Consider the following 21565-nt stretch of genomic DNA (forward strand, 5'->3'; position numbering starts at 1 on the left):
TTAATGAAGGACTTTAAGATCAAGCAAACTTCGTGCAAACGCTTGAAAGTTCAGGTTATTTTGTAAGCCATTCAAGAGCACTTGACTGACATCCCAGCACGTGCGTGTGGTGACAAGAAAACCAGTCAAAACCTCCTGGCATGTCTCTCATTCCACACATTTCCTCACAGCAAATGAAATACGGTTGACCATTTTGTCTCAGCTGAGTCAACTTAAATTTGTTTCCTTTTTGCGTGGTCAAAATTGAGAGAACGAAATCCTTAAGACATTACGCAGATTTGAGTGGCAGAGGCATTTTCGAAACGAGCATCAGTACAACTCCTTTTTTGGAAATTTCATAGAGTGTGAAGTTTTGCACGACTCGCGCGCGTTGCGAGACACGTCTGTGTTTAATCACGCGAGATCTTCACGCATTCTGCACTGAAACTGTTTATAGCATTACAAATTGCGCCGTTAGAGGGGAGATTCGGGAAAAAAGTCATTGAATTAAATTGATTGGATATATTTCAGAAACAACCAACCGACGAGGTTATTTGTCAATTTGTATTTGAAAATGCGTGAAATGGAGGAACTCCGGGCGTGGACTGAATCCATTGGAGAAAAAATAAGCATATCTACCTGAAGATAACTGCTGGAACAACTATGTCATAATAACGTTAATATCTTGAGATATCGAACAAGATCAACGCTTTCAGAAAAGATACGCTATCCGCTTACTTTTAAACTGTTGTGTTTGTTTATTATTGTACCTTATCAAATATCTGAAGACTGAAAGTATTCACTCAGTTGGTCAACTTCCGTTATTTACCCCGCCCTTAGCTGTACCAAGTCTCGGGAAGGTCATTTTATTTTTAAGTTCTATAAACAAACTAAGTTCAATTATGAAGAAGTACGTTTTATAAAACGAATTGGAAATTTGCCACCGTTATCAAGAATTGGCGTTTATTTGTTTTAATAGATCTTGGGGGTAAAATACTAGTAGTTGAGTAAATGAGTACCTTAATGGGGCGCATCTACATGAATTCCAACCATTTGTGAAATAAATAAACTAAAACTGAGAAATAATAAATAAATAAATCATAAGTGATATATCCAGTGTTGTTTTAGGTGTACCTACAATTCGAGAGATTTCGAAACAGTAGATATAATTCTGCTTTGCTAACAGGAATTGAGAGAACAAATTCAAAGCATGTAAACTTCTTTGAGACTTTCTTATCATTTTGAAAATTGGCGAGCGAAATAATAATTTGCTGGTATGAGAGTGTTATGTCAATAATAATACTACATGAAAAAATTACTCGATTCTGATTGGCTGAGAGCGTTGCAGTTCAAGTGTAACACCAGTGCAAATTACACATCGCAATTCTAGATTGTGATTGGCTGAAAGAAAATAGGAAATTTTCTAAACCAATGATATCACATAAAATGATGACGAAGCCGAAGCGGCTCGTGCAATTTCAGCTTTTTGAAAAACTCACTCGTGCAAATTAATTCCAAATTGAACTCGAAACCGTATGATTACCTACACTTAATTCATCCAAAATTTATCTACAATTGTTAAACGGCCACAGCTCTTATCACTACATTTCCAGCTACTGGATACGTCTGGTGGAAAAGTCAAATCATTGAACTGAAACAATCCCTTTAGACTTTATTTCCCTCTAACTATGTATAGCTCCCGACTGTACATAGTCGATAACTGATTTATTTTTTAACAAAAGCAAATTAAGCACCGTAACCAAATAGTTTTTAACGGGTTGATATCAGGCAAACTGTTTGGTATAAGAGTTGCCTGTTTTATGCAGGTTTTTGTGGCTCAGGGCCGTGGCCAAAACTATTTTTCTATATATATATTTCATGTATATTTATTTTTTTAGTATATTTTTAACGCATAGTCGCATATTTTTAACGCATAGTCTATTGTTTGTTACCATAGTGTCTGGCTTCATTCAAACAGTCAGTTGTACGTGAATCCAGATTTTCTGAAACACTCTGAAAAAAAATTAATGTTTTCAGTAACTGGCAGCTGCAAAGCATTTCTTTTTTGTATACCTTTGTTTATTGTTCAAAGGCTTAATTTAACTTCAAATCCACCGTAGTCTAAAAATCAACCACCAGTGGGGGTTTATGAAGGCAGAGACCTCATACAAAACGTAAATAAACTGAACAAACGCAGCTTGCCAACCAAAATACAAGGCTTAACGATAAAACCAAGGTGTATTTATTTCTTTTTCCATATCCATACCCCATGGAAAGCTATAAAATTTCTGTCGTAATCGTTTCGATGTTACTGAAAAGAGCTGATAAAGGAAAGAATTTCGATTAATGAGTTACGCCCACTCTCGGGTCTCTGTTCGTTGAAGAAACAACTGAGCTAAAACAGAGCCTTGTTCTGTCACATGAGGTAATCCTGCCTAGGGCGAGGGGGTTTGGGTACATACATACGTTAAAAATAAAAAAATCAGCAATAATAATAATATCGAATGACGTTTCGATGAGTCGTTCATCATTTTCAAATTCTGAAAGTCAGATTCATATGAGTTCTTTATATACCAAGAATGCCTGTGAAAGTCTGGTTGCATGTGGTTAAAAAACTGTACAATGTAGAATGTAGAGAGTGTTAATTAAGTACTAAATAGTTTTCCTTTAATTGAGTCAGATTGAGTGTTCATTTTAGGGTTTTCTTCTTGGATGAAGAGCATCTCGTAGATTTAGCCTGCGTAGCTTGGCGGTTTTAAGCAAAGCCTTAATGAGCGGCGAAGCCGCGAGGAGCCTGGGAGATAGACAACTACTCAGACGCGTGCCCACGATCAGAAGATTTCCCCTCTCACCCCCGCTCGGGAATTAATCTCTGTCTGTACTGTTACTGCAGATATAATAGACGCTCTCTCAGCGTCTGCGTAGCACCAGACAACGCCCGTCTCGTTTCGATTTGTTGCTGGCTGCGAAGCATGGAAGACCATGGAATGTGCAAAAGACTATCTACTTTCAAAGTATTTCAGTCCTTTTGGCTACATTGTAGCTCTGTCCTATCTTCCAGCTTTAGTGACATTTGCTGGATACACGGGACATCTGAGAACCAGCGAACGTCGAACATTTCGCTGTCCTTCTTCTCCCGAATCTCGTGACGACTGTTTGAGGAAATATGACGAGCAGTATAACTCTCCTTTTCCACTCTATGGATTTGTCCTTTTATGTTTCGTTCCTCTTTTGGCTGTGTGCATCGCTTACTCCTGGTGCTTTGTTAAATCGCGAGTTGATGAGCTAGAAACCGCACTGAAAGCAAATCCAGAAAACCCTCGCCCTCGACCAACAGTGACAACTCGTCGAGTGTTTTATTCCTACTGTCTTCATCTGCTTGTCCGATGCATGTTAGGGATCTTGTTTACAGTGTTGCAGAACTGCGCGCTTTATTCAAAGGGCTTTCCTACAGAGTTTATCTGCGTTTCACCGACCGTAAAGCCTACAGTCAATTCCACAGTACTGAATACGACTAAACATGATGCCACAGCCACCAAAAACTGTTATAATTCTGTTGGATCTGACAACGCTACCTGGGCGAGAGGAATTTGGATAGTGAACATTTTACTTTCTGTCCTCGTGTTTGCAGAATTGTGTTATCTTTTCGTGCAAGCAAAACGAAGTGAACAGTTCACCTTCGACTCCGAATTTTGCCAAAAGTATTTTTTCAACAGGGATAGAATTCCAGTCACGCTGCGTGAGCACACATTGCGAATGAAAAGACGAGTTCGCAAAGAAACGGAATTTCTAGAACCTTTGATTGCGCAGCCCGAAAACAACAGAGACAACAGACTTATTTTGGACGACGTTTTCGTTGATCTTGTCATTTATACTGGAAGGGCGGAACATGAGTTTGAAGACTTGTCAAAAAGACACGAAATATTTGACATCTATTTGAAGCCCCAGCGAGGAGCACTACCCATAAAGAATCTTGAAGAGTTATTTCTTCCCAACGAAGATACCCAAGATCCTCGGAAAATCCTCGTAGTTGGTCGTCCGGGAATCGGAAAGTCTATACTATGTTCGAAACTATCGCGTGACTGGAGCGAGTGGGGTCTATTTCGTGACAGCACTGGCAACAAAAACTTTGAACACTTGTTCTTGTTTCAGTTTAGATGGTTCAATGAGACAACAGAGAAGATTTCTCTTAAACAACTACTGAATCGTCTATGTCCAGAAGAAGACATTGACAATGAGGTGTTCCAGTATATGTTAGACAACCCAGAGAGAGTTCTTCTTGTATTTGATGGTTTGGATGAATTTAAACACCATGAAGACTGTTCGAAGGAGGAGCAGGCACAAGGTTGTAATAGTGCAACAGAGGCAATGCCATTCTCTGCACTGTATGTGAAATTGGTAAAAGGAAACCAGCTTCCTGGAGCCACAGTTCTGACAACTTGTAGACCCAATGTAGTGCAGAGTCTTGAAAGACTTAAGTTTGACAGGAGAGTTGAGATCATGGGATTTACACCAGAAAAAGTTGAAGAATATGTTCACAAATTTTGTACATACAACGCAGTGACAGTGAGAAGAATATGGGAACATAGCAGCAGCAATTTAGAATTGTTGTCTTTGTGCTACATTCCAGTAAACAGTTTCATTGTTTGTTCCTTTTTGGAAAAGCTGATCACACTCGAAGACCAGGATTCAGGAGATACAGCTTTACCAACAACTACAACAGAGGTTTATGAAGGAGCACTGAGATTGTTCATCTTCAAGCATCACCCAGAATTTAAGGGTAAACTACTGACAAAGGAGTACCTGATGGGAAATGCAACATTTTCAGATTCCATAGAAGAAACATTAACCCAAGTAGGATCATTGGCCAAAACAGGAATAGAAGAAAGGCGACTGGTGTTTGATTCAACAGAAGTGCATGGAATGGAAAACTGTGGCTTGCTTAACCGTATGCCAGACAGTGAAATTACCTGGTTACAATTTAGATCCCATTTCTGCTTCATTCACCTGACTTTCCAAGAGTTGCTTGCTGCCAGAGAAATCACAAAGATGAACCCCAATGACCTCAGTCATTTCATTGCCTTGAATGTTTCAGATCCAAAATGGCACATGGTTATTCAGTTTGTGGCAGGTTTGCTTTGTGGCCAAGGAAGTGAAGCTGTAAACAGTTTTGTCAGTCTTCTACATAACTCTTTGACAGTAAACTGGGAAACAAGACAGGCTGTTCTCATGATGAAGTGTTTGCATGAGTACAAAGATGAAGCTGTGGTAGAGAGGGCAGCTTCTGAACTGCAGAAGGACAGTAAGTTTAACAACAGAATAGATTTGTCTCACTGCCAAGTAACTCCTGTTGACTGCATAGCAATTACATTTTTCATAAAGCACCTGCGTGACCTCACTCAGTTGAGCCTCAGCTATAACTTTATAACTGACCAAGGTGTATTACACCTGTGTGATGCATTGAAAGACGCAAATTGTAAACTTGCCAAGTTGGACCTTTCAGGTAACAGTATAACTGACCAAGGTGTATTACACCTGTGTGCTGCATTGAAAGACACAAATTGTAAACTTGCCAAGTTGGACCTTTCAGATAACAGTATAACTGACCAAGGTGTATTACACCTGTGTGCTGCATTGAAAGACGCAAATTGTAAACTTGCCGAGTTGGACCTTTCAGGTAACAGTATAACTGACCAAGATGTATTACACCTGTGTGCTGCATTGAAAGACACAAATTGTAAACTTGCCAAGTTGGACCTTTCAGATAACAGTATAACTGACCAAGGTGTATTACACCTGTGTGCTGCATTGAAAGACGCAAATTGTAAACTTGCCGAGTTGGACCTTTCAGGTAACAGTATAACTGACCAAGATGTATTACACCTGTGTGCTGCATTGAAAGACACAAATTGTAAACTTGCCAAGTTGGACCTTTCACGTAACAGTATAACTGACGAAGATGTATTACACCTGTGTGCTGCATTGAAAGACACAAATTGTAAACTTGCCAAGTTGGACCTTTCAGGTAACAGTATAACTGACCAAAGTGTATTACACCTGTGTGCTGCATTGAAAGACGCAAATTGTAAACTTGCCAAGTTGGACCTTTCAGGTAACAGTATAACTGACCAAGATGTATTACACCTGTGTGCTGCATTGAAAGACACAAATTGTAAACTTGCCAAGTTGGACCTTGCAGATAACAGTATAACTGATCAAGGTGTATTACACCTGTGTGCTGCATTGAAAGACGCAAATTGTAAACTTGCCGAGTTGGACCTTTTAGGTAACAGTATAACTGACCAAGGTGTATTACACCTGTGTGCTGCATTGAAAGACGCAAATTGTAAACTTGCCGAGTTGCACCCTCAGATAACAGTATAACTGACCAAGGTGTATTACACCTGTGTGATGCATTAAAAGATGTAAATTGTAAACTCACCTTGTTGAACCTGCAGAATGGCAGGATAACTGAACATGGTAAACTACAGCTGCGTGATGCATTAAAAGATGTAAATTGTAAACTCTTTGTGTAGAACCAAGTGGTAACAAGAGAACAGAGGAAGGTGTATTACAACTCTGTGATGCATTAAGAGATGTAAACAACTGAGTTAAGCCTTTGGACTAACTTAATTTTCTGATGGAGCATTTGAAAGATTTAAGTTTTCAATATAGTTCTTTGTTAAGCATTCATGGTTGTAGTAGCACATAAAGATGAGTAAAGTGATGGATAAAGTTGATCAGATTTGAGTGATACACTAATAGATGATGTAGTAGATTGGAATGTTAAAGGAAGAGTCCTAATGGCCTGTTAATTGTGTGCTAGAAGAGATGGAAATTATAAATTGGCTTAATGAGACCTTGGTTTGACTGTACACCTGTTTGATGCACCAAAAATGTCAACAAATTGCTGTTCTCATGTGCCAAACCGAAGGCAACTAAATTTGATTTTTTTTTTGTCTGGTTTTTATCAAAACTCACCTGCAAATGGCAAAATCTTATAACTACATGTAGTGTCCAACAGTAAAGCAACACAAGATAAGGCTACGGTGAAACCTTACTACATAACTCATTACATACAAAAAATTCAGTAAGTCATTGGTGAATTAGATTGGCACATGAGAAGATCAGAATTTTGCATGAATCAGCTGTCACTCCAATGTGGCATAATGTGACAGACGTGGCCAAACTTTGTCATTAAATGAACCTGATTAAAGCTACAAAACCAAACTGATTCATGGGCCACTCTTCTAGGCTCGATTACCAGCCACATCTCAGGAAAGATGCCTGAGCATTCTCCCCCAAAGGGAGGATGCTCAGGGACTGGACCTGAGGGAGGCAGAAATTGAGCCTACCACTCTTCTAGCTTACTTATAATGCTACTTGTAAATGCTGCTTGTAAAATATGCATAAAGTTTAATGTGCTTGTGTGATCAGTCAAGATACAAATTTTATGTAACATTTTCTGAGTTGGACTTTTGTGTGAATACTGCAACAGATCAAGTGTATCAGTTTCTGTTGGAAATAGTCAAATAGCTGTTGACCAATCAGCAGGTGTGTGGTCTACAGACCTGTTAAAAACACAAGCCACGATCACTATTGTTATATTAGAATAAACTTAGTTTTGTTATACAGAGATCAAAATGTTAGTTGTATAAGAAAAACTGAAAAAAATGTTTAAAAAATTGTATGCAGTCAACTAGCAAGCCACATTCAGGTTTCACTTAATGTAGACGAGTTTGTTTGAAAAAAAATATACAATAGGCTACAGTAATTTATCATCAAGTAATCACTGAATCAAAATAGTTAGTTAAAACATAGATAATTACTGTCAGCTACCATCCTTTAACTGGATATTAATTTTAAAAATATGCATTCAGCCGTAGGTTTTTTATAATTCAGACTGTAACAAAGAATTCCATGCAAAATCTCTGCAGTAATAAATATTTTGCAGTATATTTGTTTGATGAGTAGTTTTGTGAGTCAATTATTGAACAAGCTAGACTGATTAGTCTGTGAATGCAGTTGTCTCTCATCATGGGAAGATGTCTGGGTTTACAAGACAAACAAGCAGTGCCCCCTTAACAGAGGAGTCCTTGGGTGTGGCCAAAACTGACTCAGTGATCCCTTTTGATGCATGTTCCCTTACTGGAGGTTACAAAACGTGTGTGACCAGGACTATGACCCAGTGTTCTCCCTTACAGACGGTGTAGTCTTATATGAAGTTACTATAAATGTAGTGTTTTGTGACTGAACAGGACTGTGAGTCAGTGTTCTTTACAGACAAGTTAGAACTCTTATGAACAGAAAAATACAGCCCCACAGCCTGATGTTAGTCACACGCAGTCGATAACCATCAATCGTGACCAAAATGGACCAAATTTTCAGAGCTACTTTTTTGTCTCTGTGCCAAAATGAGTCTTCGTGTGAAATCATTCATATAAAAATGTGTTCCACGCACAGGTTCATTTTCATGCAAATCAAACTCATTTTCATATGAAAGGTTTGGCACGAAGACTCGTTTTGAAATTGAACAACTCGGAAATCCCCGGTTGTATGGTGTGTTTGGAGCTGGGGCCTTTGCAGCAAGAGAGAAAAACTATCGCACTCTGTTCAGGGTTACCACTTTCATACTTGCAGAGAGATTATTAAATGCCTTTAGCGAAAACCAAAACCGTGATCAGGAGCAGCTGAGCAAATAGTAATCCCCTCACCTTGCAATAAAAGAAGCACAGTCAACTCTCTGATAGCGACCACTTCCCCTAAGCGACCACGTGCACCTCCCGTAAGGGACCACTTTGTAAATAAACGTTTTGTTACTCAGTCAAATACGGTTCCAAGAGCTCTCTCGTATTAAAGCGACCACTACTCAAATTTCTCAAGCGACCGCGACCAGTTTTTAGGCCAGAAGTTTGACATATTCTTTTTGTCGTTTCCGGTAAGCCCGAGGGGGTACTCCCAGAAAAATTGGGTGGGGGTGTGCGGCCCGCTTCCCAAAACCCTTACCCTATTTATGACCAAAATCTGCGATATTCCCTACCCTATCTATGACTTGACCAAAAATTCGAAACCCTATTTATGACCTGACCCTTAAATCAAAACCCTGTTTCAGACCTGCGTTATAATTAGTTCCCTAGTTCAGACCAATGTTAAGTTACCATAAACATAATTTGTGAACGGCTTTTGTTGTTTTTCTTTTCGATAATGAAAAAGTGGCTTGTTCTTAAAAACTTACCCATATGAAGGCTAGAGTGCAAAAACCATACCCTATTTATGACGAAAATCAGCTAACTTCTATACCCTATTTATGACCAAAACGGCTGAAAAACCATACCCTTTGGGGCCGCACAAACCTATATAGCCCATGTAAGGGAGTACCTCCCCTCCCCGGGGCGACCATCCAACATGATCACATATGATCGTTAGAAAATCTTTCCTCAGAAGTGAGATAAGTCACAGTACTTTTCCCGAAAATGGCTGCATGTGAAAAGAAAATCAAACAACTTAGTTTCTATTTACCTAATTTTAGCTGATAAGGTAATATCTTTATGTAATTGATCAGTCAATCCAGCATTGGGCTTGTTTTGTTGATTTTTTACATTTTTTGTAGGCGACCAAGAGTTGACTGTACACTAGAATAGGGCATACATGGCGCGAATAGTTTCTTCCGAATGGGAAGTGTCCGCTGACTAATCATTGACTACATGCAGGCTCAATACACATGGCACAACAACAAACACATGCAATGGCGGCTGAACCATCGGACGCTGAGATTCAATCTGCAATGGCAGGTAAACTGACATTTCGGGACTGTTAAAAAGCTTACATTCTAGCTACTTTAGAAGGGAACATTGGCAAAAACTGCTTATTCGTTTCCTCTTTTGCAGTCATTTTGAAAGAAGGTGAACTTACTCAGCTGACGTCCAGAATTGTCCGAAATCAACTGGAAGATAAATTTGGTGTAAACTTTCTCGGGAGGTACGTGTAAACGAGCTGATAGTTGCAGGTTTAATTTGCCCGGTTATGTTTTTAAGGCGAAGCTTGTGATAAAGAGAAAAAGTGGAATAATGGTTCGTTTTAACTTGACCAGTACAACTCGACAAAGCTAACGTTGAGTTGACAGAGGCGGTTTGATATAGAGTTAGAAAATAATTTTTTGCCGTCCACCAATTTAAATGAGCCTATTATTTTCTTCTGTTGCAAAACATCTTCCTGTGAGAAACACGAGTTACAAAGGTAAACACAAAAACAGCTGTTTTGGAAGCGTTTAGGAATAAAAGGCTGTGATTTACTGAGGGAAATTACCCAGCCTATGATAATGATTGAGCTTGCTTTCCTTCATAGAGTTAATTTTCAATTTACAAGACTAAAAATCCTGAACGAGGATTGTAGAACTGACAAAATTCTATTCAATTCCTTTTTTTAGCCCAGTATCCCCTTTTCTCAACTGAAAAACATCACACAAAGTAACGAGAAAATAATTTACTACTTTGAACAGTAGCAAATTCCTTGCTGTACATGAAAGAAACGCTTTTCTTTGGCGATCACCAACATTTTTCTTCACCTTATTGAACTCTGTGCCCTGAATATATCTGTATGCACTATTTCACAGGTCATAACAGAGAATAATCAGGACTGGCCCTGATTTCCAAACTTAGGAACTTTTTTGGAAATCTTCTGATAAACTGATCAATTCCAATCATAATTCAAATACTTTTGGGCAAAAATATTTGTTTGCTCTGGGCAGCCAGGCTAAAAAAAAAAACTTAATTCCTAATAATTGGTCAATGAACTCTTTGCATATTATACGTATGGAGTTACAAGAATTATAAATCATGATGAGCTTTTTCATAATCAAACCTATCATAGTTTAACACACAGTGCTTCTTAAATTATTGCTGTGAAGAGTGGCTTGTCTTTTTTTCAAATCCCTCCCTTCTGAACCCCTTATAGAGAGATTACTTCTTGAAATGGATCCTTGTTTCAGTCATCTTGTTCCCTGTAAGGTGTCATAAAAGCCAAAATAAATCATTTGTGCTAATGTGAGAGATACGTTTGAAAAGGCTCCGTAAGATTTCACATAGCTATTTACTACTTTTCTTTATAGACGTTTCATACAATTATTTAAGGAATAGAAAACATTTGCATGTTTCTAGAGCACTTAAAAACAAACAAACCGAAACATATGCATGGTTTTCAATGTACATGCAAACTTCAAAAATTTATATTAAATCCATTATTATTTTTTTTTTTTTAGGAAAAAAGAGATTGATAGAATGTTGATGGAAATGATTGAAAACCAAGAGAAATCCTCAGGGGAGGAGAAAGAGCAGGAAAATGGAACCAGTGAAATGAATGGAGTTGAAAAAGAGGAGAGCGACGAAGAACATGAGAAATCATCAGAGGTTACTTCTATTACAGAATGATTTAAGACAATCACTGTTAGATTTAGTTTAAGGGAAAGCTACAAACTTGTCTCTCATCAACTGAATGAAAATCATTTGAGCGAGTGTTTTGAGGATGGAAATTAGGAGATGCTTGTTAAATAGTTCTAATGGACTCATCACAAAATAGGGACTATAAGCAGTCTTATAAATTACATCATTTTTGACCTTGTGTATAAAATGTAGTGGTGTATGTGGCACACCATATGAATTCTCAACTGTTACCTTGCACCCTGTTTCTGAAACATCTTTTGTCTTGTTTTAGGATGATGAGCCCTCACCTAAAAAACTGAAACCAGAGTCAAAAAAGGTACATGTAGATGATAAGTGTATTCTTCGGGTTTGCTTTTTTCAATTTATTTATTTTGTAACCTTCATTTTTTCATGAAAAAAGAGCAAAATTCAATCTTCAAAATGTGGATTTTTTTTCATTTTAGGAATCAAGTAATGCTCATTCTGACTCAGATGATGTGAGTATTTTGATAAGCACTCTCAAGACAGTCTGTGGCTTCCTGTTTCCTACATGTAGCTGGTTGAAATTAGCTTGCAATAGTTGCCAGAAATGTCAGAAGTCGCAGTTCTTCAGCTAATTCAGAAGCATCATACTCACTTGTTTAATACATATATCAATAGGACCAATTAGATATTGACTGGAAATTCTCATGGAATGGTTCATTTGCACTCACAAGGCCAGCAGCCATGCAAATTATTGGAACAAAAGAATGTAGTTACATAAGAAAAGAGTTTAACTCCCACAGGATTGGTTTGGTACACTAACATGGCCACTGTGAGGTCATGTCCAAAACACTCTTTTGAAACAATTAATTAATAAATCTTTTCTTCTGAAGGATACCCATGATGGCAGTGATGCTGAATTAGCTCGCAAACTTCATGAGAATGAGAAAGGTCTTAGAGCAAGAAGACAAACAGCAAGAAAGCCAGTGGTGGGTTGATGTTTTGTTGAACATTGGTTTCATTTCAAAGAATTACATGTTGACATTGTAGTCAAACTAGTCGACTTGTTTGAATTGTGTTTTTCATTGTTCCAGACATAACCAAAGTAACCAAACTTGTTGGCAATCATTTGAGATGATCAGATATTTATTTCCTTGACTTACAGTAGTTGTAAACAGAATTACCTTGTTGTCATTGTGTGTAGGCGACTATAATGTCAGCTGTTAATGAGAGAAGGTGGTGAAGGGTTTATGCATGGCATGTGATGAGGGGAAAAATCTAATGTGTAGCACGTGAAAAGCAACCAAAACACATATGAGTTACGTGATTCATCAATTAATCAAAGCGTGACACTATGTAAGCAACTTAAAATAGAATTATGTGATGCTTGGAGCTGGTTAAAACAGGATTCCAACTCCTTTTGCCAGACTCATGACTGTAGACTTTCAGCTGTCATTATAGAGTGAGGAAATACTTACTAGATAAAGTTGAACTTTTTTTGGAAAGGAAAGGAAAAAGCCAGCAAAAACAAAGAAACCCAAAGAGAAGAGTGGAGAGAAGAAAGGTACTAACTTACATTGACATTTTATTAGGTTCACCAATGTGGCTGGTTTAAGCGGTAAGATTTGACATTAGTGAGCTCAACACTTCGAGATCTGGCTCTTTACTTACAGGGGAATATGAAAAGTGCAAACCTAAGTGTGGATTTGACTTTACCAGGTTAACTGTGTTGTGAACAACAAAAAAACGTACATCTATGGTAGAGCAAACTGCAAATTGTCACTGTTTTTGGGCCAGAAGGCCAAAGTTCTCCATTGAGTGTGAGACTCTCTTTCTCCCATATTACATTGGAAACTCTTATAACGGACACTCTCATAAGCAGACAGCTCTACCTAAAGACTGCCTTCACAAAATCCCGTTAGAACTCCCATAAAAAGTCTGTATTTACCCATTCCCATAAGCGGACATTCTCATAATCGGCCACAGACATTTGGAGGGCTCCTCCTTTGTTTTTAAACTCCTGTAAGCAGACATGTGAAAGGAATTTGGCCTGACTTTGAAAGATACTTGTAAATATTTATTGTAAACTGGATCACTGCTTTTTGTTGCAGTGAGACTGTTAATGCTAATGTTAATGCTGGCCTCAATTATAATACCTCTTACTAACCAAGTTTGAGGACCACATTGTAAGTTATGGAACAAGTTTATTCCCCATTGATTTATGGCCCAGGCACGAAGCGTGTGGGCCATGAATCAAAGGGGAAAAACAAGGATCTGTAACTTACAGTATGGACCAAGAAGATGAGGTTAGTGAGATATTTAGTATTATCTCTACTGTGTCTCTACAGTCTACTGTCTGACTTGTTTGGAAACGATTTCTATTCATGCGGAACGGCTTCAAATTTCTGGCATACCGCAAAAGCAAAATGAGTCAATTTGAAATTGTTTTTAAGTAACTCTTAAGTTGTTAGCAGGTTTCAAATTATACACAATTTAGAAGTAAAAGAAATTAAGTTTTATGCTGAGTGTTTTTGTGCTTGTTTACATGCCTAGGGTATGGAAAGCTAATGGTTTTGTCGCCAGCCCTTGCTGAGGTTGTAGGTGAAGAAAAAGTAAGTACAAGTTGGACATTTTGACTGATAACAATTCAAATTTAATTTAATAGCAATCAAACATACAAGTAACTAGATGCAGATCTGTTTACAATGGGTTTTGCTACTCTGGAACACCTGGAAAAATTCAACCTGAAATTTTAAAATTTGCCTCCAAGGTCCTGGACAACTAGAATGTTATTATTAAATCAAAAAATTTCCTATTTCTGGGCTACGGAAGTCTAATACTATTTTGCACCCTGGAAAAACCCCAGCAAAATGTTTGGAATTCCATCGTCATCGATAAGTACGTACCCTGTTTAACCAATTGACGTCTGTGGCAGCTGTAACAGGCCATGACAGACGTTGGCCTTTGTTCCACTTCTAACATCCTCAAAAAGGCTTGGAAATTTGTGTGAAAAACTCAGAGCAAAATTTCCCCCAACTATGCTTGGCCACTCCATGGTAAGAATTTCCTGTATTGATAATGCTCTGTCGGGAATTCTTGAACTGAAAGCAAGCCCAGTAGAAGGTAAACAATTGCCACAAAAAGAGAACAAAAGGAGGAAAAGGAAAGGCAACCAAAAAAATCTTGAGACATATCTTAAAAAGCCTTAAGACGTAAAATTTTTATTTGTGTGCATGCCCAAGCAAAAATATCATAGAACGCGATGCTAGTGGAAAGAGAGGCATGCTTTCATGTTGCAAATGCCTTTTTGAGTAGATTGGAGCTTATTTAGCTCATATCCATCCAGAAAATGTCTAAAAAAATACATGTCCAGGCCAAAAAGCTCCAGGTGTCAATGGGTTAACATGCAAGCCATAAACTTATTCTCTTTCTACCACAACAGATGGCCAGAAGTGATGTGGTGAAAAAGATGTGGCAAGTAATCAGAGAAAGAAAACTAGAGGTAGTGGCTAGTGCCAGCTTGATATATAAAACAGGTTCTTCTGCCAACAGATCAGTTTCTAAATATTTAGACATAATTATAACATGTACAGTATGCATAGCTCTAGCTTTCTGCTAAATATGAGTAGGCCATTCACAAGTTGGGTTTGGCCTCTTTTTCAAAACAAATCATTTTGCAAATTTTTTGTCTTGAATATGCATTTGATTTGCATGAAAATTAAGGTGCATATGAAACATGTTTTAGTGCAGACTGCACTATTGGGATTGTTTAGGGGGCTGCTGTTTGCCAAGGCACTAACACAATAACACAATAAGGTGTAAACTGAAATGTTTGTTTAATTAAGTAATTTCAATTAATCAATTAGCTTTGCCGGAAGGGGGCTGGGTGGGGTGACTATAGGAACCTGTGTGCATTACGCAAAATGTGACATACTTAAGTTGCTTTCTTTGATAACTCGACAAAAATATATATATATGGTGTTGCAAATCTCATGCTATCCTTGTGGTGCTATTCTCTTAAGAACAAAAGAAATTTGCTCCAAACACCTGCGCAGATTAGTTAGCGTCAAAGTCGACTATATCTTAACATTCTCATCCCCAGAGGCCACACTCCTTTTGGTCAGCACCAAGAATCATGACCTCTGAGAAGGTCCAATTTTCTGAGCATGCACAGAGTAATTGTTTTGTAGTCTCAGCCAATAAGATTTGTCAACCTTGACTCTGAGCAGGCACAGAGTGACAGGAAGTCTGTGAATCGCGGACTTCCCAGAGGTTGATCCCAGAGGTCGTGATTCTTGGTGCTGACCAAAAGGAGCGCAGCCTCTGGGGACAAGAATGATATGTTATGAATTTTCAGTGCTTTTCATTGTGGTAGAATTAACATAACATGTAAAATGCATGTGTTCTAGCATTGCTAGTGTTATAAACTCCGCTCTTGAGTTCAGTTATTATTGCCGCAGACTCCACGGCACTTACTGAAACTGCCAATTAATTTCATCAGTCCATGAGGTGCCTGTGGGATATAATTTCAGTCAAGTAAAGATCTCTGCCTTCAATACTTCTTGTGGAAACGCTCCTCAGTTGTGTTACTTGACAGCATTGTGTATTAGTTTGACGTGGTTTTATTGTTAACACCAAAAGCTGGCAACAGAATAAGAAGGCACTCCTCCATGACTCTACATGACTATTTGATAATAAGATTAGTTCTTGTTTATCAGTTAAATGAAAATTTGCATTTTGATTAAAACAAAATTGTTCCTCTTCAACTTTTGAGCAGATATTTCACTTTTATTTTCCATTTATCTCCAGCAGTGAGTGAAAAAATACACATCTTTATTATACTTTAGTAGAAACAAAGGTACCTTGTTGCACACATTGGCAAGGAAAACAAAAGTATCAAGCTACAAACATTGGCATGAAAAGTACAATTGTCACATTTGCTGTGATGACTTTAAAACAATCTTGACTAATGGTAATTGTAAGCTATTTTTGGGCCTTGAAAGAAAACACAAATGTGAAATGTACACTCTGCTAAGATTATGTCTTATCAAGTTTTTGTCCACTCACATTCCGCTCATATTAGTTGACTACCAAGGGAGAGAATGGCATGGGTGAGGACCTATGTGACTACTCTATCAGAGCTGTAAATTACACTTAGCACTATCTGAGATTGTCTCACTAGTTTATGTCTTGATTAGCTTCACACAGAGGCTCATTTTGACACCAAGATAAATGCAACCAGGAAATGGCTTAGTTTAGCGTAGGTTATTTTACAAGGTTATGAAATATTGAACATTTTGAAAGTTTTACCTGTAGGTTGATTTGATCATCAAAGCTCCTTACTAATTATATTAATAATAATTACAAATTATTGTTTTATTTAATGATTAATTTATTGCTTATTTAATTAAAATAATTAATTGATTACATATAACTTATACCTACACTGTAGTTTGATAGTCCAGTGTTAAAAGTTGCTACTTATTGTTTCACTCTCTTGCTGGTTTCACAAATGATAGTAATAATAATATTTTTCTTTTCAGGATCCCAAAAATAAACGATTTATGATATGTGATGAACAACTTCAAAAGATCTTTGGTGAGGACACAATGTCAGCTTGCTAAATCCGTCCCATGTCCAAGCCCAATCAAAGTCCTTGTGTTATGTTTTTAGGAAAGCTGTAATTTATTTATTAATTTATAGTAAAACTCATGCCAAGTGCAGATTGGTCCCCTTTAGGCGTTAAATTCTCATATTTTCCCACCAGCTTCCCCAACCTTTTCATATGGGAGTTCCCCCCCCCGGGGGGGGGGGGGGGTGGGGGGGAATGACATCCCTTGTCATGGTCACTTTACACCACAGAAACCACAGTCAAGTGCCAGTCTTTGGGAGATGTCCCTTCATGGTTGGTTGTTTGCAAATAGGGTAAACTTAATCGTAGAAAGTTTGTAGACTCGTGGTGGGTGGAGGAGTGACAGGAATTCCCTTCAGGCTGATCCAAGAGCTTGAAAATGGGTATACTATTCAATATTTACCTTATAGAACTTTGAGAACTTCTAAAAAGCATATCAACTAGCTCTTGGACTAGATATGAATCTCCTGTGACAACTGGCTGGTTTTGAATGAAAATCTTGGACAACTAACCTTAAGGTGACTTTGTCAGTAATTATCAATTGGGTATGTTTTGTTTTGTTTTTCAGGTCGAAAGAGGATACAGACATTTGGTATGATGAAGTATTTAACAAAACATATTTGGGACCCAGCAAAAATTGTGTGATGGACTGAACTTTTATAATAATATGTATTGACAATAACATGTGTGACATGAGGGTTGTACAGGGGGGGTCTCTGGCACAGTTCACAATGGAAAAAATAGAGGATCACGGATCATGGATATAAAAATTTCGTTTTCCAGAATCACGAAAATAAGCAAGTAAGATACTCCTTTTAATGACCTGTACTTACACTAGAAACAGTGTTTGAAGAAAGCAAAATAGCGAATGGCACACCTAAACCACTCTCGATAGATGACTCTAACCATTCAGAGGACTTGCACCTTAAAATCACATAGAATAGAACGTTAAAATCACGAATATCCATTAATAATTCTGGTTCTTCACAGGTCACACAAAACCTTCAGGTTACGAGTCACGAAGAATAATTTCCTAAATTCATATTTCACAGAAAATAAAATCAGCTAATCACGCATCACAAGAATACCCCTGTATGACCCTCTGACATGTTTAACTGAACGTTTACCCAGAGAGATTCTAATTCTGCTAGACATACAAAAATGTTGTGTTGAACTTCCGAGAGCTACTTCAGTCAAATGAGAGAACAATATCTTGAGGCTGTGTAAACTTTCAATTCCTTTCTCTTTGAGGTCATACATACATTATTATATCAAAATATAAATAATTGTTATTGTTAATAACATTTTTTTGTAATAATACAGATGCAGATCAAATCCATGCCCTCTAATTAAATTAAATACTCAATAGTATTTGTCTTAATACAAATGACCTTGTTGACAGGAAAGTTAATCTCTTTTCAATTTACCGTAATTTAAGTTTCCTCCAGTCAGTTTCAAAATTGTGCCTAATGGTGAAAAACCTACAGTTTTGGGTGATATCATGTAAACTGTGAAGCAGTGACTCTTCCATGAAATACACAACTATATTTTTAGTCCAAGACTACTATTAACATTGTAAATTGGATTTGTGTTGCCATGATAATAATGACAGTTAGGGTCTTTAAAATACATGTCCTGGCACAACAGAATGCCTGATGTATGCATCTTTATTTTTGGAAGATTGTATTTAAGTGGCATTTAGTATAATTTATTTCACCTGCAATTTTCAGTTACTCAAAAGAGAACGAATGTTTCACTTGTTCACAAATAAAGTTCATTAATGTTGAAACTAGTTTTTGCAGTTTTGGTTGTCTGTTTCTTCAAGCCACTGAAAGGTGGGTTACCACCAAAGTTACACCGCCTACAGCTGTTTTTTTTTCTCTCAGCTACAAATAGTAATTATAGGGGAGCCTTCCACCACGTTGAGCTCCATACTCATACATGTGGAAACCTGTGAATTGTTTTTCTTATGGAAAAATGGTTAGCGGTATTGCTTGTGGGTGTGTATGCATGACGACGACGGCGATGTCGCACAGCATGGTGGCCATAGTCCAGCTAATAGGACGTGCCACTGTGGTTTACAGCGTACACCTTCAATATTGGACATCCATTTTATGTCAATTATTGACACCTGTCAAAACGAGGTATCCGCTGACCAGTATCTAGTGAGCATATTGTCGGCTCAAGTTTTGAGCTCAATGAGGTCACATGTTTCCTTGAAGTTAACAGCCGATCAAGTACTGGCTTTTTCGATTGGATCGTGGGCTCAAACCAGGCTAACTTACTGTAATCAGAGCGGGGTGGTTCTGAACTGAGCCAGTTAATGCCAACCCAGGATTAAAAGTTAACCAAAGTATAAATTTTTCATTTATAAAAATGTTTTTTACTGCTTCTGCTTTGTGTAGTTCAAGATTATTGAAACTCACAAGGCCAAACAATATAAACAGAAAATCTCACCATCAAATTGAAAAAAACTGAAATCGAAATTCTCACTTATCCTGGGTTAGCTTTATCAGGCTTTGAACAGCCCGGCATGACCAGGAGTTCCCCTTTTAGGCTTCTCTAAATCTATATATTTTCTCAGGGAACAGAAATGGAAAGAGCAGTATGGTCAAGAGTTAGTTGGAGCGAGATAAAAGAAACTCTTGTGTACCACACCCTCCTTGTCTTTTCCTTGAATTTAGGAAGGAGGTGTGGCTGGGGCACAGCCTCCATATTTTTCTTGGAATTTTTTGAAGTGTACACACAACTTGTTTTTATTTGCTTGATGGAATCTTAATGAGATCAAAAAATTGGATATCGTTAATAGAGAAAGTCACACCAAAAAAGCTTACTTTTTTTGTCTTTGCCTATAGCAAGTAAACATTCAGCTATTCTACTCACCGAAGTTTCAGCCTCTGAAGTGCTCGCTATCCTGAATGAATTTGTCTCAAAAAAAGCGACTTTGGAGGCCACTATTTTGAAACTGTCTTGGCAGCCAGGCTGTGTTTATGTGACGTCATTCCGTCCGACTCGAAATTGGCAGGAAGGAGAAAAACCTGCAACTGACTTGGCATCCTTCACCAGGTCGGCAAAATCTACTTTTATTCACTTCATTATCTTCAATGATATCATTTTGGAGTTTGGCTCAAAATAATATGGCTCAAGAGCAGCCATAACCCAGAGTGGTAGTTTAAGGCTCTTGGAAGCTATTTGGACAAAATCTCTTGGACAAAATGATGTCACAAAACCATGACCTGGCTTCTGAATACTGTTCAAAATGGCAGCAACGATGTTCGAATTTTGGGCTTCTTCGGAGATGCATTTCATAAGGAAAACCTGCACTTTAGAGGCTGAAACTTCAGTGAGTGGCTAAACTTAATGAAAGGTTTTTATTAGCATTGACAAAAAAGTATGTTTTTTGGAGGGACCTTCTCCTTTTAACATAAAATAGGTCAGAAACCATGGGGGCCTGGGACTAGTTAGGCTGTGACATCAAAACAGGTTGACAAGGTGGACACTTCTTTTGAACTTTACAAATAGAAATGAAAAAGATAGTACCTGTTTTGGTTTGTCACAACCTGACTAGTCCCAGTTACCAACCTCCCTGCAGTTACTGACCCAATATTGGGGTGAAGTTTCACATAAATCTATAACCCAGATCTTCCATGCCCAAGCATCAAACAGAGTGAGATCTGGGTACAAGATTAGTTTCATGTTTGCATGGTAAAGAAAAAATGACATCCAATTTCCATAATCTTGGGTAGATTCCATCGAGCAAATCAAAATTCCGTATTTCCCTCTATTAACCACCCCTGGCCAGGCATTTTGTTTTAAACACAGCTTTGGGAATCAAGCATTTACTAGATTTTTGAAGTTTATTTGAGCCTGGAGTTCATTATGGTTCTTATTCAAAATTTTAGAGCACTAAATAGTAACCAGCCATCCTCTGAGTGGTTTTGCAAGATGTTAGTGTTGTTGTATTGTATTAGGTTGCACTCTCACCAATTTTGTTTTTTTGTTTGCCCTTCTTTCCGCATTTTTTTTTATCTGCTCCTTGATTGGATTTCTGAGTTTCCTCATGACTCTGTTTCAAAACGAGTCCTCATGCAAAACATTTCATATGATCAGGTCGTGCATGAAAATGAACCCATAAGGGGAACACATTCTTGTATGAATGGTTTTGCACAGACTCATTTTACCACAGTGGCAAAAGGAAACTCGGAAATGGCCTATTTGCAACCAAAGGCTAGTGGGATTTAACTCTTTTACCCCCCCCCCCCCCTTTCTTACTCACAAACCCCAACCTCAGAGACAAAAAGTCAAAGATGAAGATGTTCAAAACATGTTTTACTATTCCTTGAAACTCTGGCATTAATAATAATTTATAAAAATGTCATTTTAGTTACACTTTTTTGTTTGTTCAAAAATACACATTATTTACAGATCACATTAAAAATACAAGAACCACCATCCAAGCTTATAATTACACAGAGGAGAAGTGATTGGATAAGAGATCCAGGCATAGTGGACGTGCCAGTTAACTCCTCTAAGATCCCACATCATAAATAGTGAT

General features: G+C 37.8%; 1 protein-coding gene and 1 pseudogene across 1 annotated transcript; both read left to right on the forward strand.

Moving 5' to 3' along the window:
* Nucleotides 1-2904: 2904 nt before the first annotated feature.
* On the forward strand, nt 2905-9590 carry LOC145474562 (uncharacterized; annotated as a pseudogene).
* Nucleotides 9591-9629: 39 nt separating this feature from the next.
* On the forward strand, nt 9630-21262 carry LOC145474579 (uncharacterized). Its single transcript, XM_081455155.1, has 11 exons — nt 9630-9770; nt 9867-9957; nt 11237-11384; nt 11689-11733; nt 11861-11893; nt 12272-12367; nt 12885-12942; nt 13932-13990; nt 14821-14880; nt 16922-16976; nt 17579-21262. Exons 1-11 carry the CDS (start codon nt 9701-9703, stop codon nt 17653-17655), a joined length of 792 nt encoding a protein of 263 aa, XP_081311281.1. The 5' UTR covers nt 9630-9700; the 3' UTR covers nt 17656-21262.
* Nucleotides 21263-21565: the final 303 nt, after the last annotated feature.

The sequence above is a fragment of the Orbicella franksi genome, chromosome 2 (genome assembly GCF_964199315.1).
Source record: "Orbicella franksi chromosome 2, jaOrbFran1.1, whole genome shotgun sequence".
NCBI lineage: Eukaryota > Metazoa > Cnidaria > Anthozoa > Scleractinia > Merulinidae > Orbicella > Orbicella franksi.